The sequence below is a fragment of the Barbus barbus genome, assembly GCF_936440315.1.
Source record: "Barbus barbus genome assembly, chromosome: 19".
Taxonomy (NCBI): Eukaryota; Metazoa; Chordata; class Actinopteri; order Cypriniformes; family Cyprinidae; genus Barbus; species Barbus barbus.
In genome coordinates, this window is record NC_136747.1 from 28,137,755 (window position 1) to 28,154,090 (window position 16,336).

At 36.0% G+C, this 16,336-nt stretch overlaps 1 protein-coding gene across 1 annotated transcript; it reads left to right on the forward strand.

Annotated features, from left to right (window-relative positions):
- The first annotated feature begins 1,669 nt into the window (after window positions 1-1,669).
- On the forward strand, window positions 1,670-14,229 carry LOC306885632 (zinc-alpha-2-glycoprotein-like). Its single transcript, XM_079442292.1, has 6 exons — window positions 1,670-1,828; window positions 9,255-9,503; window positions 9,637-9,906; window positions 10,021-10,293; window positions 10,452-10,559; window positions 11,134-14,229. The coding sequence occupies exons 1-6, from the start codon at window positions 1,720-1,722 to the stop codon at window positions 11,139-11,141; spliced, it is 1,017 nt and encodes a 338-aa protein (XP_079298418.1). The 5' UTR covers window positions 1,670-1,719; the 3' UTR covers window positions 11,142-14,229.
- Window positions 14,230-16,336: the final 2,107 nt, after the last annotated feature.

Genomic DNA, 16,336 nt, shown 5'->3' on the forward strand with positions numbered 1-16,336 from the left:
TTTTTTTTTTTTTTACAAAATTAAATACCAGAAATAGTATCATGACATATGTTTCACAAATCTAATTCTAATAATTTTTTGCAATTTAGGAGGGTTTTTATGTGATTGTCATGAAAGTGATGCCATAATGTGACAAAATATTTTATATGAAAATTTAGTATGAATTCTATTTATGTGAATATATATCTTTCTTGGACAGTTTTTGTGAGATTCTCTGAGTTCAGCGAGTTATTTTGAGGTTTGCTCACACAGAGGGTCCTGGTGGTCTTGTGCTGGTCAGATTATTTTCTTTATGGATGAAACCGATCTGACCTGCTGTTGTCATCAGGAGCACAGAAAGCCACTGAGAAGAAGACTAATATTTTGGGGTGTTGTTGTAATCTGCAAATGTAAATATAGATATGCTCTGAATATAAAGACTTAAATGTTAAAAAAGACAGATTCAAAGCAATATATTTACAGTCTGTTGCTATAGAAACCACACGTCTTTTCTATAACCTGCATTTTTACAATAATGTTCAAAAGCAAATGTCAATAAAAGATTTATGTAACATTACATGTTTATGCTTAATCTACTGAAGCCCCCCTAAAAAGGGCCTAGTGACACCCCTGCTACAGCCCACTGATAATAATACAGATGGAAATACTACTAACTGAAGCCAGATGTGACTGAAAAAGCTCACAGCAAATAGGGCGATATAGGCCTACCACTTATTTTCTTTTCAATCTGATCTCGATACTTTGGAGCTCTGCTGGTGAAAGTGAGGGTTGTGTCGCAAAGTGTTTCACAACCAACCAACGCAAAGCTTCACTAAAAATTGCTGAATTTTTTTTTGATACACACCTCACCCTGATTCAGGACACAGCAGCTTCAGTTTGCATTCCCCGTTTTAAAACCAGAGTTGCTAAAAGGACAAGTAACCATGATTCAGTTTACATGGCCATCCTAATGGCTCTTCGTTAGGTGGAGGAAATTCAGCCATTAAGAACATTCATTTGCTCAGACTCATATTCTGTTTTAACAAGTCTACATCTAGACAAGATATGTTATATGATATTCTATAAAGCATGTACAGATATTATATGACTAGGAAATGGCAAGAAATGTGGGATGGGGAGGTTAAAGGTCATAATCTATATGGCATTCAAAAACATGGAAGGGAAAGTTTTGGAAGTAGGAAGGAAGACAATAATAGCAATGCTTCGTATTGGTCATAAAGCTCTTAATCATTTAGTACTCGGGTCATTGGAATTAGACTGTGGGACATGTGCTATTAAATTGTGTAGCATATGAAAGAGAGCCAATTCAACTAATACAGAAATTCTTTTGAATAGAAAATGTGACGGTACTAAAGAATGCCTCAGCACAGTTTAATGTATATTATGCAGTTATAAAATGATCTGAAAGCAGTAGGTGGCTGTAGTGGCTAGAAGGTATACAGCTCTGACTGGAAACTATCAACGAAATTTAATTTTCTACCTATTAGATTGTGTTTCGTTAACGTCTAGACCTAACCCAACTCTAAACCTACCCCTTACAATAATGCAAAATATATATATATTGTTGTACAGTGTGATAAAAATGAGGCTGTATTGATGTGCGCATGCTCAGTAGCCGCAGCTGTATCCCTTCTTAACCCCATCTAGTCGTAACCACATGTTTCAGTCTGAGCAGTAAGCACCTCTTTTTCCGGCATTGTTTTGTAGCTTTTGATCTCCATGTGCTTTGTTTTTTTATGCGTGTTCATCGCAGTTTCCTGTAAACCCGAAATGGAGTTTATGTTCTCTCTCATTGCACAGTTTGCATACATCAGCTGCGTTTATTGCGGTAAGTCATTCTATTTGTATTAATGTATGATTTGTTTTCTGGCGGGTGATGAAACGGAACTGAGCTACAAAAGAAATGAAATGGGGAAGGAAATCCTTCACAGTGCATATTATACCTGTATACCGAGTTTGTCCTTTTTATACAGTATCACTGTAAGGTGTGTACTGAGTTTAGCTTTTTAAAATTATTTCTTAATGCATTAAAACACTTTAAATTTTCATTATAATGGTTTTCAATGGGAGTAAAATGCATAGTGAAAACTTTGAGCATTGCTTTCATATTCTAGGCACATCTGCTTACTTGTATATCTAGTTTGCAACATTAATAAGGTGTATACTAAGTTTTGTCTATTAATATTACGTTCTTAATTTATTAAGCCATGTTAATTCTTTTTATAACTCCTTTCTATGGAAGGAAAATACTTAACATGAAACTGTGCATTGCTTTCATGTTCTGGGCTCCTCTGCCTGCAAAGTCCTTTTAGAAAGGCAAATATTATCCACGAAACTTTAAGGTGAATATTAGTCATATCAACATTAGTATTGTTATTTTTTTTAATTGTTGTTGATCATTTAAATGTATGTTTTTTTTAAATGACAAGTATCGGAATTGGTATCGGTGATACTGGCCCTGTATTTACTCTGTATCGGATCGATACCAAAATTTGCAGTATCGCACACCCCTACTGTTTACATAATCCGAAAGCAAAAAAAAAAAAAAATTAAATGAATATATACATCTGTACATTAACATGCTTAAGCAAGTGGCAAAACGTGTCAAACTCAGTTCCTGGAGGGTCACAGCCCTGCAAGGTTTAGATTCAACCCTAATTAAATAAATGCACCGGATCCAGCAAATCACGTCCTTCAGGATTATTTGAAAACTGCATGTGTTGCAGCTAAACTCTGCAGGTCTGCAGCCCTCCAGGAACTGAGTCTGACACCTGTGATATAAACACAGTCTAGTCTGCTTTTACTTTAAAAGGTAGTAGGCTATCACAAACATTTTCAATTAAAACTTACCATTGGCAGAAACATGTGTCTTTTCTTTTGCATTTAGATCCTTATTACAAGTAATCCAAGAACTTTGTTTTTCTAACTCCACGAGTGCAATCTATAGGAGCAGTCTGTAGGCTACTTTTCCTTGCTTTACTCTTATAGCTAAAAAGCCATGTGTTTACTCTGAAAGACAGACTTTATGTGCATTTATGGTGCATTAAATGCATTTTGTATCAATACATTTTTGCTCTGTCAATTTAAACCTTATAGTTGCTTTAACACAACAAAATAGACTCGGTGCGGAAATGAGCAAATGTACCACATCCATGTGTAGTGGTCACGTTGGTTGCATGTGCACTCGTGAGAAGTACAGGTACATATAAATGCGTTACAAGAACCTTTACATGATATAAAAAAAAAAACAACCAAACAAAAAAAAAAAAAAAATAGAATAAGAATGAACTTTTTCATGATATTCTAATTTCTTTTTAATTTTTTTGAGATGTACCTGTATTTCTCACGAGTGCATGCAACCACCGTAACAAGAAAAAATGAAACTTTCATATATTGTAGATTCATTGCATGTAAAGTAAAACATTTCAAAAGTTTTTTTGTTTTAATTTTGATGATTAGAGCTTACAGCTCATGAAAGTCAAAAATCGGTATCTCAAAATATTATAATATTTACATTTGAGTTTCAATAAATGACCATCCCTACAGTATAAATTCTGTGAATCTCTTGTTCTTTGAAACCACAATAATGGGGAACACTGCTGACTTGGTAATGATCCAGAAGACGATCATTGATGCCCTCCACAAAGAGGGTAAGTCACAGAGGGTCATTACTGAAAGGTGTGGCTGTTCACAGAGTGCTGTATCAAATGCAAAGTTGACCGGAAGGACGAAATTGGGTAGGAAAAGGTGCACAAGCAACAGGGATAACCGCAAGCTTGAGAATACTGTCAAGCAAAGCTGATTCAAACACTTGGGAGAGCTTCACAAGGAGTGGACTGAAGCTGGAGTCAGTGCATCAAGAGTCACCACGCTCAGACGTCTTCAGCTAAGAGCTACCAAGCCACTTCTGAACCAGAGACAACGTCAGAAGCGTCTTACCTGGGCTCTGGAGAAAAAGAACTGGACTGTTGCTCAGTGGTCCAAAGTCCTCTTTTCAGATAAAAGAAAATTTTGCATTTCATTTGGAAATCAAGGTCCCAGAGTCTGGAGGAAGAGTGGAGAGGCACAGAATCCATGTTGCTTGAAGTCCAGTGTGAAGTTTCCACAGTCAGTGCTTCCTTCTGCTGACAAGCTTTATGGAGATGCTGATTTCATTTTCCAGCAGGACTTGGCACCTGTCCACACTGCCAACGGTACCAAAAGCTGGTTCAATGACCATGGTGTTACTGTGCTTGATTGGCTAGACCTGAACCCCAATAGAGAATCTATGGGGTATTGTCAAGAGGAAGATGAGAGACACCAGACCCAACAATGCAGATGACCTGAAGGCCGCTATCAAAGCAACCTGGGTTTTCATTACACCTGAGCAGTGCCACAGGCTGATTGCCTCCATGCCGCGCCACATTGATGCAGTAATTAAAGCAAAACGAGGCCCAACCAAGTATTGAGTGCATAGAAATGTCAGGCTTCTGAAAAGTATGTTCATTTCTGTTTAAAATATCCTTTTTTATATTGATCTTATGTAATATTCAAATCTTCTGAGACACTGAATTTTGGGTTTTCATTATCTGTAAGCCATAATCATCAAAATTTCAAGAAAATAAAGGCTTGAAATATTTATGTGTGTAATGAATCTATATAATACATGGGTTTCACTTTCTGAAATGAGTGACAAAAAAATATTGACCTTTTTCATGATATTCAAATTTTGAGATGTACCTGTAGTGTGAAATAGGTTGATGGGGACATAACGAGGGGTGAGAACCAGAAAGGCATAAGTAACATTTCACCAACTTTACAGGAGAGCCAAAACTAAAATTTGTCTGTAGTTTGATCAGACTGACTCTGTACTGATTTCAATTGTTTATAAAAAAACAAAAACAAAAAAAAACAATATTGTACACTCATGGATGACAGTACTTTTGCCAGTAGAAAGAGCTCATTAAGAGCTTTCATTTGAGATATATATATATCCATTTCACCAAAATATCACTTACGCCCTTCTGGTTCTCACCCCTCGATAAGGTAAAATGGGACAGTATAACTATACAGAATTTATTTTCTCACCTAATGAGTGAAAATAAAAACTTTTTTGCAGAGTCCTAGGCATAAGACCACAGAATTAAAATGGGATGCCCTCATTGGTGGGACATTATGCAGGTGGGCATCAAACACAAAGTTGGGGGAAGTCGTGGTTAGAGAATTGGACTCGTAATCGAAAGGTCGCGGGTTCGAGTCCCCGGCCGGCAGGGATTGTAGGTGGGGGGAGTGAATGTCCAGCGCTCTCTCCACCCTCAATACCACGACTGAGGTGCCCTTGAGCAAGGCACCGAACCCCCAACTGCTCCCCAACTGCTCCGCCGCAGCATAAATGGCTGCCCACTGCTCCGGGTGTGTGTTCACGGTGTGTGTGTGTGTGTGTGTGTGTGCGCGCGCATTTGTTCACTATTCACTGCTGTGTGTGTGCACTTGGATGGGTTAAACGCAGAGCACCAATTTCGAGTATGGGTCACCATACTTGACAATACGTCACGACTTTGACCATGAAATGCATGAACTGAGGAAAATGACATGAAAATTATGAAAACTAGCAAAAGCTTATAAGTTGTCATAGCTACTATATTATATAAACTGTTGATGGAAACAAATGATGCAATACTTCTACAAAATCAGTAAAAAAGTGTTAATATCATGTTTCTATTTTCAGAATTAGGTTGTTTTTATTTTGTCAACATAATTTTGGTTGATTGGGACAGTGCGTAAAGGCTTTGTTAATTAAGAAAATGATTTACCTTGTAATAGAGAACCATTGTATATGATCTGTATGTGTGGTTTCCAACCTTTTTATTAATGCAAGCCCTAATCAACCACAAAAATATTCATGACAATAGCTAGATTTTTGCTAAAATAAAAGTTCTTAAATAGAAGCTTTTTGACTTACATATTTAGTGCACAAGATATTGGTTTCGGTACAAAAAGTTGTGTTAAAATAAAATATAAATTTCTCACATAGAAATATTTAATTTTATTTTAAATGACGACAAGAATTTTTATTAAGATATACATCATTAAACGTAAAAAATCTGTCTGTGCTTAATGGGTACCTTTGCGTACCTTTAAGCACACCCCTGTTCCCATTAATCTCACATCATGTTTTATTAAAAATTCTTGTTTATTTAAAAAAAAAAAAAAAAATGAATAATTGAAAAAATGTTTTATTTGAAGGTACAAAGTAAATAAATAAAAAAAAACATCTAAAATCTAGCAACAAGACATTCAATTTGATCAGTTATCTATTCATAGTGAAGTGTCATTTAAGCACACTGCAGCATCAAGACTAGTCCACGTTCAGCTAAGTAACACATATTCAAAAATGAAATAAAACATTTGATTCATGGGGATGAACACTGAAACGAAGCACACATTTCTGTGGGAGTTTGTTGTGATCGGAAGGAATTTAAAGTCTGCTAGCGTGTGATCCTCAGTCGTTAAGTGTATGATGCCTGGTGTTTTAAAAATCTGTTCACATTTTAAAAGTCATATAGTGTGTTCCAGCCTTTATTTGCTTTTTTCCTGGACAGATACGACAGGTTTCTGATGGACGACATGCCTCTTTCATCTTTGGCCATAAACTATAGTTATGTCTCGATTTTGTCATCTTAAAATTCTTCAGCACCAAGACCCCTAGATGCCTCATCAGCAGGCTTTAAACTTGACTTTATGTGCTTCCATTGAGCAACATCTGTGGAGTCCCTTATCACAGCTATTCGGTTTGCTACAAAAGGTATGGAATCGCTTAGTCTCATTTTGGATATATCGCTGCACAGTCATGCTGTCTGTCCAAAACACTGATGGGTCCAGATTAATCTATAGCTCTCTTTTAAGCATTTTATCAACTCGCATAGCAACTGTTAGTTCCAACCTTGGGGTTGTTATCTGCTTTAAAAGGAGCAACTCTGGACTTTCCTAACATGAAAGCAATGGTAGTCTCTTTTCCGCTATTCACCAACCTCAAGACACTGTGCCATAGCCACCCTCACTGGCATCGGAGACGTGATGCAGTTCTGCATGTTCTGACGGTCCAAAATCCTTTGGCTTTACACGTCGATCTATCTCCAATGTTGCTATACGATGCAAGTTAGTCAACCATCTTGTCCATTGCTCCAAGAACACCTGGGGAATTCTTTCATCCCAACCAAAGTTAGACTTGCACATTTTTTGCAGCAGCTGTTTTACAGGCAAAGTGAACGGTGAAAGAAACCCCAAGGGGTCATAGATGGCTCTAACAGAGGTGGGTAGAGTACCCTAAAAGTAAAAGTAATAGTCTGAATAGTTACTTGAGTAAGAGTAAAAAAGTACCGGATAAAACGCGGGTTCCGCGGGTGTTCATTTCATACTCTGTGACAGCTTATTTAATGTATAAATTATACATTGTATTTAATGTAAGGCACATGTACAACAAACTGGTAATGTCATAGTGGTATCGTGGCCTATACCTGTGGAACAGTAGACAGCACACGCGGTGTTCATCTAATAAAAGATCTTCATATAGCTCTAGCAAACAAGCCTTTGCAGATTTGCTTTCAGCTGGCTGTAGATCCAAAGCCACGTCTTCAGCGCTCTTGATGTTCTTAAACTTTCTGTTATCTGAGTGAGAACCGCTTCAGAGACTCGGCGCGTGCGGCAGGAACTGAACGAATCATTCGAACTGATTCGCGAACCGATTCACTGGTTTGCCAACGGGTTTGATAAAGCCTTTAAACAGAATCGACTCAAAAGAATGAATCATTCGCGAATGGGCATCGCTCATTGCCCAGAGAAAAGTAGACCAAACCGAAGCATTTTTTTCTTGTATTGCATTAATGGTTCTTACTTTTTGTAGTGGCTTCCTATCCACCCAGGAACAGGTGGTAAGATGTTCTTCACGCATAAGTTGGAAATAAAATCATTGTCCATGCCAACAATCAATTTCTTGCTTTGTTCAATGGGTCTTAGGATATGGTAAGAACCATATATTCCCGCCACCTGTTACCCTCCCACACACACAACCATGAGGGTTTAAATATCATATGACGTACACTAACTCCTCCCATCCAACACCGCCATCTAGTGGTTACAAAATTACATTTGGCTCCCACATGTAATATTTCTTTAAATGACAGGATTTTGCTACATAAATAGTCTAGTTCATGTATTAAGTTCATACATATTTTAATATGAACAACTATTATTAACAATTTCTATGAAATTATACTTTTTCTTATTGATGTCACACTGAAGCTGTGTGATTTTCATAGCTGTGCACCCTTTAAGCTCACGTGTGTGTGTTTTCCTTTTTGAGGGTAACCTTTTTAATTTTTGGTATATTCACCAAACTTGGGTGTAATTTATTTAGTTGTGTGTGTGTGTGTGTATTCCTATATTACACACAAAATATTTACTATTGGATCCATTTGCAAGCTTTTATTAATAAACAGTCAAATAACAGACAGGGTCAAAACACCAGCAAACGAGTATGGCATGGGCAAGACGCAAGAGTAATCCTAGGGCATGCATGGGTCCTCGATCGGTGAACAATATCCAGAGGGCTTGAGAAGAGGGGTAGTCTGATAACCTGAGCAATAATCCAAACGAGGTATGCACAGAGTCTGAAACGGTGAGACAAGGGTAAATCCACGATACAAGGGCAGGAAACAGGAAACGAGAATATGAACAAAACAAACTAAACTTAGAGAACACAGAAGGCTCGGTAAGGCAGCTAAGTGAGGGTACAGAAGACCATGAACCGGATTCGTGACAACTATATTCAATAAACATTGTTTTGTCACTAGATGCTCTGCACACTGTGTTCTCTATTTTTTTTGATGTAGTGTCTAATGAATGATCTGTAGAACAGGTAGCTTTCATAACCAATAATCAAGGCCTTTTTCAACGCATCTATTTAGTGAAAAAATTCAAATGAAAAAAAACTGCAATGCCTTCCCATGTTTAATTCTACGTTGAAACAATAAAATTTGATGGTAATGTCCCACATTTCTGACACAATACCATTGCTACAGTTACTCCAGTAAATAAGCCCACAGGCGTGAACAAGTGTTATTATCAGCTGCTGAGTGAACTGAGCTGTCTTAGAGAGGCATTTGAGTTATCTGAGAGAGACAGAGATATTATTTGGATCACTCTCAGGCAGTCTGACTATATGTTGGTTGACATGTCTGTAACACCTTTATTGTCTTGCATTTATCTTTCCTCAGAGAGACACTATCTCCGGTTTGTTTACACCATCCTCACCAAACCTGATGGGTTCTCCGGTCCTGTGTTCAGTGCAGTGGGTCTGTATGACGACAGACGGATCTCTCACTACAGCAATGAAGAAGGAACCTGGAAAAGAGATTATTTGGATGCAGAAATCTGTGGAAATACCAAAGAACCAGATGATTCTAGAGACTGGTTCATAAATCTGGTTAACACTCTGGCAAACTGCACAAGCTCCACATGTGACGGTGAAGCCACTGGGTTTTATTGGAATCACATGATACATATTTAAGTGTCCAAATGCTATTTTTTAAATTACAACCTATATTTTAACTTGTAGTAATTTATGTTGTTGTTTGTTTGATTAATTTACATGTTTAGGCCTCCATACACTACAGAGGAGAGTCGGCTGTGAGGTGGACAGACGTCCAGATGGATCAGTGATGAATGTGAATGCATTTGACGAGTACGGATATGATGGAGAGGATTTTATTGCCTTTAATTATTCCACATTGCAGTGGGTTGATAAAAGTCCAAAGGCAAAAGAAACTAAAATGAAATGGGACGCTGACAGATTTCACAATCAGTATCTCCAGTCATACCTCAACAGCTGCATGGACTGGATCTCAATATATAATACTTCGATAAGCAGTATGTGTTGCTCTAATGACTTCAGTGATTTGAACGCAATCATTTATGTCTTTTTGTTCAGAATCAGTTGAGTGGTTCCAATATCCTTTATTTGTGATGTGCTTCTTCTTGCAGCTCCTCCAGTTCTTCACATGTTTACATCGGGAGCTCCTCATGACCAAAGCGAGCTGATTCTGACCTGTCTGGCCACTGACTTCTACCCCAAACACATAGAGATGAAGATCACACTAAACAACATCACACTCCAACCCTTCAGCTCTACTGGAGTCAGACCCAGCGATAACCAAACCTTTCAGATGAGAACCAGCGTGAAGATACACAGAGATGAGAAGCAGAGTTATGAGTGTCATGTCCTTCACAGCGGTCAGACGTTTATATCATCATGGGGTAAATATGGCCATATTAACAGTCAGAAGTTAATATTTTGTGCAAAATTGTTGTACAGTAGCTTCCTACTCCAGCTGCCAGCTCAGAATTAGTCATTTACTTGTTGCATGAATTTATAGACTGGTTAGAACATTACACATTTAATTTTTTCCCTGCAGATGGAGGTCTGGAATCTAGAAGTCTTGATTGGGTAGCAGTAGCTGCAGGTGCTTTCGTGATTGCAGTTCTATGCATCATGTCTTTCATCTACAAAAACAGGTTCAATGGTGAGTTTATATTAATTAAAGGAATAATTGACCCAGAACTGAAAATGTTCATTATTTACTCTCCCTCATATTGTTCCATATTATTCATATTATACACTCGGCCATCCAACAACTGTAAACAGTACAAACATTATAACAGCATGTTTCAAATGTCATTTTGTTTCTCATTCTCATTTGTTTTTAACCTGAGATAAATTATTGAATGAAATATTTATTCAGCATTTGAATATGGAGACCATGCTGTAAAATCTAGTATTAAACATTTCTTAAATATAAATAATCCTATTAAACTTTGAGTTTAATATGCTCATGAATGGGGTTTATCTGAATAGGTATGATCTGATGCTAAAGTGGTGATGGCGCAGTGGATAAGACACATGCCTTTGGTGTGAGAGACCCGGGTTCGAATCCACTGTGAGACACCAATGTGTCCCTGAGCAAGACACTTAACCCCTAGTTGCTCCAGAGGCGTGCGACCTCTGACATATATAGCAATTGTAAGTCGCTTTGGATAAAAGCGTCAGCTAAATGAATAAATGTAAAGTTTTCTAATAATATACTGTATCATCTCTAGCCAGATGAACCGCACTATCCCCTGACTACAAGTGATTCGCCTGAGAGCAGTGAACCAGAAAGGATCCATGGATCTCCGCTTGATATTCACGTTCCTCAGTGAAAAGCAGGATCCTGGATGTGTCGTCTATGATACAATCATGTCCGTTGTTTTAACGACACAGTATGTCACTCACTCACTCTGCATGAACTACTAAAAACAAAACCAGTTCATTATGCTCATTCATTTTTAACTTTATTTTTTTGCAGTATCAGCTTTTTCATTAGCATTATAGGATCCTACAGATCCTATCACTGTTAGAATTTCTTGCTTAAATTTCATTTAAAATGTCGTCACATTGCTTAATTACTACGTTTACTTACAGAAAAGCTCTATTATCTCAGGCTATTTACAGTTTTTCTCAGTCGCTTTGGCTCAGTTCTCAAATGACGGGTTTTTTTTCTCTCAAATTAAGAAGTTCAGATGTCTAAACGATTAGTTTCTTGTTCACATCAGATTTGAATTTCTTATTAATTTAAGCAAATTGCCTATGTTTTGGCACGTGTGCAAATGAATAAGTGTAATTGTCTAAAATTTACACAACTAAATGCACATGGCTTGCTGATTAAAACTGACAAGATGATTCCCAGTGATCAAACTCTTCACAAATTCTAAACCATCACATGCAAAATGACCCGTTTGATTATCAAAATCTATCAAACATGCATGTAAATTCTATAAATATCAGACATGGAATGGTTTTAGTGTCTGCTAAGTTGGCAGATGGCTTGCAAAGGGGTGGAAGATTTTCTGTAAATTTTCTGAACGTTTAGAGAATTTTTGGAACATTTGTGATTTTTATTTATTTATTTTTTGGACACTTTTGGAAAAAATGTGGAAATTTTAAGCAATTTTTGGAAAGCTTCCAGAAATTCACTGGAAAATTCTGCCCCTCTGCAACCCTACTTGCCATTATAATGAAATGGGGATCACAACAGTGCTTGAAGTGGGCCGGTACGTACCTGCACGTCTGTATTTTAGTCTATAGCATATCAGCACTTTTTTTAGTGTGTACCGGCACTTCTGACATGTTGCCAGTTCTCAGTGTCAAAGCGTCAGTGTCTGTGTGATTAGACACTATGCCATTATATAAATCACTACCAAGAGGGGTCACCTCTCATCTCAATAAATATGTGAAGAAATGCAAGCGGTCTACCTCATGTGTGGGACGCGAGAACATGTCAGGGGAGGTGTGCAGAGTAGCAGAATAATAATGAATTATTGATAACTAATTGGAATCAGTACTTTATAATGAAAACAATACCTTAAAAATGAAAAGAAGCAGGTTTTTGCGATCACATCAGTAAAAAGAATTCAAACAATAAGTTCAAAACAGTTCTATAATGCAGAGAATAGTGACTTACGTCCATATGTCAGTAAATTATTCTTTTCAGCGTGTATATAAGTAAGAGTGTTTTATAATGAACGCTGGCTGAAGGTGTCTTAGATTATGCGGTGGTCAAAGGTTTAGTGATTCTGAATGGATCCATATAGTAATAGCCTGCAGTCAGTTCAAGGCAGGAGGTTTAGTGGTCTTTGGCGTCTCCCTGTGGCCCTGTTTGGTATTGCTGCTTGACTTGTGCTTATTTGTATTGAAAACTTTTAATGATTGATTTAATGTGACTCTACACGTACATTGTGAATTATGAAAATTAAAAAGTACTTAATTTTTCAACTTCAAACACTGGATCGCAATCTTGCCAAACAATCAAATTTGGAAGCATATATAGAGTTTGCCCAGCACAATCACTACCATTTTTTTAAACGAGGATGAACGTCACAACCCTAAAGCGCAGCAGCTGCGACAGTGCTGTATAAATACATTTATATTTGTACAGTACATTCATCAGTAGAAATGTGTTATGTAAACTGTAAACATTCACAGTTGCTTGTTGTGGAAGAGCAATAGAGAGATATGTAAGAATGAGTGGTAATGTTGGTGTAGTAAGGGGAAGACAACAAAGTGTGTAAAAATGAACAAGCAATGGTGAAATTTCAGTTTACATGTAACATTTCTACAAAAATAAAAGTAGTGTATAAATAAAAATGTTAATTTCCTTATCGTATACTACAGTGTTGACTTTTCCCCAATACATTTTTACCTACTGTTGAAATATCTAAAATGCTCAGTGTGATACACAGACAAAACAGACATTCTTGTAAAGCAGATTGTCGACAAAAAAATTAAATGAAAATTGCATATAACAAATGTTTCCACGGTTAAAAAACATCTAAACATTTTGACCACACTGGCTTACAAAATGACAAAAACTATTTTTATTTTGGTGGCATTGACCAAGTCATTGACACAAGGTTTTTAAGCTTGAATGAAATGTTTTGGGTGAGTTACTACCTTTTGCAGACATGAAATAGGGTTCTGATGTTTTAGCAAACAGTTGTGACAATTGCACTTACAGCTGAGAGATTAAAGCGGTTTCAAAACATGTGCCAAAGCAATTGAGAAAAACTGTAATCAGCACTTCAGCTTTAAATATATAGAAAAAGCTTTAATACATATTTTCTGTAGCCAAAAACATTTGCAAATTTAGTACAGCAATGATGCTGAAGATGGGTTTCTAAGCTTTAATTTTTAAATCAACTAACATTAAATGCTGTTATTGCAGCACAAGCTGTGCACAAACCATGACTGATTGTGCTATTTTAATATTTCAGCATTTCTCCATTAAAATTAATTAAATAAGTAGCTGAAAAGAGTGTCCAACCAGCTTGTCCTGCTGGTGTCACCAACTGATTTCTTGATTGTGTTATGCACTTTAAACCAATGTTTTACAATCCTTGTTTTGTAGTAAATTATGTAATGTATTAAGAAACGTTTAACCTAATTCTTTCCTATCCATTTGCAGCTATGCATGTCTGTAAAATATGCTATGTTATGATCTTTTGGCTTGTCCATGGCTGTTCCTTGTAACAAATGCACTTTATAATCGTTTCAAGGAATGAATATTTGCTATCATTTCCACAGTTTTTTGTTATTTTTGAAAATGTTTACAATAACAAAGCTACTTCAATATGAATAAATACCGCACATTTTATAATATGCTATGTTGTTTGTTGTCTTTCACTGTTGTTAAATCATTATTATTTTTTACCTGCACAACTAAATTTGTAAAAGCATTCTTTATTATGGATTTAAACAACACCTGTCTGCACATTGCAGTTCATTCCTGCCGGTCCATGTCTGTATGTGGATGTGTTTTGAATTTGTGTGATTGTCTGCACAAAAATTGCTCAGATACTGCAAATTCAAATAAACATATTTTCACAGACTTAAGTGTAAAATGAGGGAGAGAAATCACATCCCCAACATGATTAATCTCCTAATTTGTGATCTCATTGGTTTCTATGGACTGGCTAACTACTAGCTAGCAACAGTTTACTTTGCATATTAAATCTGTCTTCAGCCCAAGCAAAAGCAACAACATAACTATCTATGATTTAGTAACCCAATACATCGAAGTTGAGTGAACTTGATTCATATTGACTGAATTACACACCATATTCATTGTGTAAGCAGTCTATGAAAATATAACATTTAAGAACAATCATTTTATGACAGATTTATAAGAAAATTAACAAAATGAGATGCTGAACATAGATATTTAATATTCTGAAGAATTACATCCGCCTGAACAAATAATGATCTCAACGAGACCCTATATCAGTCTTTGCTCAATATTTTCAGATAGTATTTTCATATCAATAAACAACCACCTGAAAGCATGAAATGCAGCATAATTAATGTCAACTCTCCAGTTCATCAAAAAAAATTTTTTTTTTTTTTTTTCTGAAATCACACCTCTTTTATGAACATGACACAAAATACAGTGTTTTTTTTCACAGCTCCTTTTCACAAACTGTCAGGAATTGTTTCACACAGTAACACTGTAGACATCTAAACTTCAAGTTTTTTTAAATATACCTTTTAAAAATGCCAATGTACAATTATAGCGCTATATTTGTGCTTTGGCCTTGTATCATATTATCTTCATTACAAAAACTAGTACAGGTTTCTGTGGGCTTATCTAATGCAACGGCTGAGAGAATTATACATTTGACATCTTTCTTTTGTCTGATGGCTTTAATCAATCTCTCTACTTTTTTGTTCTAATTAGGAAAGTCATGAAATACTATCTTGGATTATTACTTTTTCTACTGGAGCAAATAAGAATACAAAAGTGAAATGTAAAAATGGTTCATTAATGATGTAAAATGAAAACACTTCAGTGTGCTATTATACTCAGTTTGGCCAGAAGATTTTAACCCTCTGAAATTTCACAATAATTTGCCGATTTCTTTTTCAGCTTTTCCATGTCCCTGAAACAATGACAGAGAATAATACTGTTACATAAATAACAAATACTATGCGTTCTTGATCCTTCAAAATGTTGCAAGAAACTTTCAAACGTGAATTTTGATGCAGTCATATTTCAACTTAACATAAAGGAACATAAACAGGGTCATGATTAAGTTAGAGACATGAGAAACAGCTGATAGAAACACTGAAGCAGATATCACTGATGACTGCATGAAAAAAGCCGTAATTCTTTGCAGAATGGAGCGTAACTGAAGAACAGAGTTCATTTTATTAAAATTATCCAAAATGACAAACATTTACAAGAGAAATGTGAATGAAAAAGCTTAACTGGGATCACATGCTACAGTAAAGTCAAAAAAAGCAGATAATATAAAATGGCTTGTAAAAAATTAAATATACTTAAATGTATTTGAAATACATTTATTTCATGCTAAGTATACTAAAAATACATTTTTATATTTATGTACTTAATAAAATACACTGCAATTGTAATTTTGGTATACTTAATCTGCTATACTGGAACAACTCTATAATTTTGTACTTAATGCATTTTAATTGAGCTGAAGTCCAATTAAAGATATACTTATTATATTTAATTGTGCTAAAGTAGAACTATTGCAAGTATACTTTAGGTACACTTTGAACATATCATACAATCCTCATCAATAGTGACATTAAAACACATTTTAGACTTAATATTAAGAAATGTGCATTGTGCACAAGCAGTGCTCCAAATAAAGCTTAATGAAAAATTGTATATCAGTAAGTCTTGAGTTATCTGCAGTAAATATGTTAATAGATTTGAACAGTACTTAGTACGAAATAAAT